This window comes from Lactuca sativa, chromosome 2 (genome assembly GCF_002870075.4).
Source record: "Lactuca sativa cultivar Salinas chromosome 2, Lsat_Salinas_v11, whole genome shotgun sequence".
NCBI lineage: Eukaryota > Viridiplantae > Streptophyta > Magnoliopsida > Asterales > Asteraceae > Lactuca > Lactuca sativa.
Window position 1 is genome coordinate 179,533,581 of NC_056624.2, and position 2,212 is coordinate 179,535,792.

General features: G+C 37.8%; 1 protein-coding gene across 1 annotated transcript; it reads left to right on the forward strand.

Moving 5' to 3' along the window:
- On the forward strand, nucleotides 1-1,590 carry LOC111876716 (cyclin-dependent kinase inhibitor 7). The gene is made up of 4 exons (XM_023873291.3): nucleotides 1-679; nucleotides 794-846; nucleotides 969-1,151; nucleotides 1,264-1,590. The coding sequence occupies exons 1-4, from the start codon at nucleotides 392-394 to the stop codon at nucleotides 1,337-1,339; spliced, it is 600 nt and encodes a 199-aa protein (XP_023729059.1). The 5' UTR covers nucleotides 1-391; the 3' UTR covers nucleotides 1,340-1,590.
- The last annotated feature ends 622 nt before the right edge of the window (nucleotides 1,591-2,212 follow it).

Here is a 2,212-nt window from a genome sequence, read left to right on the forward strand (position 1 = left end):
AAGAACGATAGCTTCGTTAAGATATCTGGAATACTTTGAAATATGAATTTTTATATGTTGGACTTTTGTAGTCAGTAGTATAATTGTGGATATATACGGCCTACATACTCTCTTTTGAGTCCTAACACTAACACCAAGGTGAGAGAGTGTGTGTAAAAGTGAGGACCACACGAGTGATCAGAAGCTATCAAAAGGGAATCTCTGGCATTAGCGTCGTCACCATCGTCATCGTTTTCATTCTCTCGAGAAAAAGAAAACAGAAATACAACTGGAGATTTCGTTCTAGATTGAAGAACTGACGTAAGAGCGGAATCATATGAAGAATGAGGAATGGAAGAAGTTAGTAAGGGATTAGCGAGGTATAGCATTCTGAGTTGGTGTGGTTGTGGTAATGGAGGTTACACAGGCAGGAGTCAGAACTAGAGCTCGAGCTATGGCGGTGGTGGCGGAGGAGACGGAGGATAATTCGGGAGCAGTGAAGAGGAGAAAGGTCGGTAATGAGAAATCGAGGTCGCCGTCGTTAACATCTGAACAAACTAAAACTCGGTGTGATATTGATTACGTTAAATCGGCACATGAGGAGGAGGAGGATCCAAGCGATTCCTTCAATGCCTCCGCGAACCTTAAATCCGGTGGTGTTACTGGATCAATGGAGAAAGTGAAAGTTGCGGATCTGGAGGTAATTAATGTTTGAACACTCTTTTCTATTCTTTATTTGATTCATCTTTACTTCTATCATCATTGTTATTTAATTTTACACAGTTTTAATGGTTTCTCGGTTTCAAATTTGCAGAAGAGTTTTGGAACTGAAACATCCGCCAGACATAAATTAAACGGAAGCGAAAGGTTTTCAATTAATGCCATTTCAATTAGCTCATTTATGTATACATGTTTTAACTCTTTAATTTCTTCTCTCCTCTATCCAAGCGATCTCCTTCTTCTTTTAACTTGATGGCCGGTTCTTTCAGCACACCTAAGAAGGAGCTCAAGGCGGAATCAGGCGAACTGGAATCATGTACAGCAAAGCCGTCACCGGAAATGGTTAATCCTTGCCGTACAGTTTTGTCGCCGGAGAAGATGCCACCTGAAGCGGAACTTGAAGCCTTCTTTGCGGCTGCAGAGGAAGACCTTAACAAACGGTTTAAAGACAAGTGAGTAATTTATTTAGCTTCTTTCATTTCTTGTGTAGGAATCTTCTAAGAAAAACTAACGTATAGTAGCTGATGAATAACATTAATTAACGGTGCTATATATCATTCGCAGGTATAATTACGACATTGTAAATGATATTCCTTTAAAAGGTCGATACGATTGGGTTGAACTAACGCCAGGAAAATGAGGATTAATTAAGATGATCGATGAAGAATAAATTAATGAGCATTTTTGTTTTGATGAATTATTTGAAGCTTTTCTGGCTACCAACAGCAGCTAACCCTAAACGAGGAAGAACGACGCTGTGAAAAAGTATGCCGTAGTGTTGTGTGCTTTTTAAATCGTTGTTATATAATTCATATATAGTAATGATATTCGATTCCACCACTGGTAATTAACTTTGATTTTAATTAATTCTCAAAATTACTTTTTGATTGATTTTAACATGATCAATAGATAGATGATTATAGTTATGTTAAGAAAATGAAAATGTTTATGGAATGAAAATGGTGGTTTGGTAATTTGGTTGATGCCGGAGCTCGGTGGGAGTTGGAAGGCGTTGGTGAAGAAGGTACAAGCAGCAGAAGAAGAAAACTGACGCCTTGCCGTGTAAGCTACGGACACGTGTTTGAATGCCGGAAAGCATATACTGACTCCCATGTGGATCTTATCGAGAGGGAGAGAGAGAGAGTGTGTGTGTTTCTGCAGCCATGTCCAATGTCCAGACCTTCTTTCTTCATCACTAAAGTACAACATGTCATCACAGGTGACTGGGTTAAATTAAAACCCTATAACTAATTAATTCTGTCGAATGAATTTAATCCAAAGTATAATATTGGAATTTAATATTTGAATAAAAGCCTTAACTACCCATAGATTAGGACACATTACTACATTAACAATGGATTCTATCGGATCGATGATTTTGAAAAATTCGTGTTAATATCATAAAATCATCGACGAATTACACATATCTTAACAAAACATTCAAGGTCTTTGTTTTCTTACCAACTAATAGTCTAATACACACTCCACATTTGGTATGTGTATATGTATCGGA

Coding starts and splice junctions, on each gene's coding strand:
- LOC111876716 (XM_023873291.3), top strand. CDS start 392: ATGGAGGTTACACAGGCAGGAGTCAGAACTAGAGCTCGAGCTATGGCG. Junction 680..793: donor TGAAAGTTGCGGATCTGGAG/GTAATTAATGTT, acceptor TCAAATTTGCAG/AAGAGTTTTGGAACTGAAAC. Junction 1,152..1,263: donor AACAAACGGTTTAAAGACAA/GTGAGTAATTTA, acceptor TATCATTCGCAG/GTATAATTACGACATTGTAA.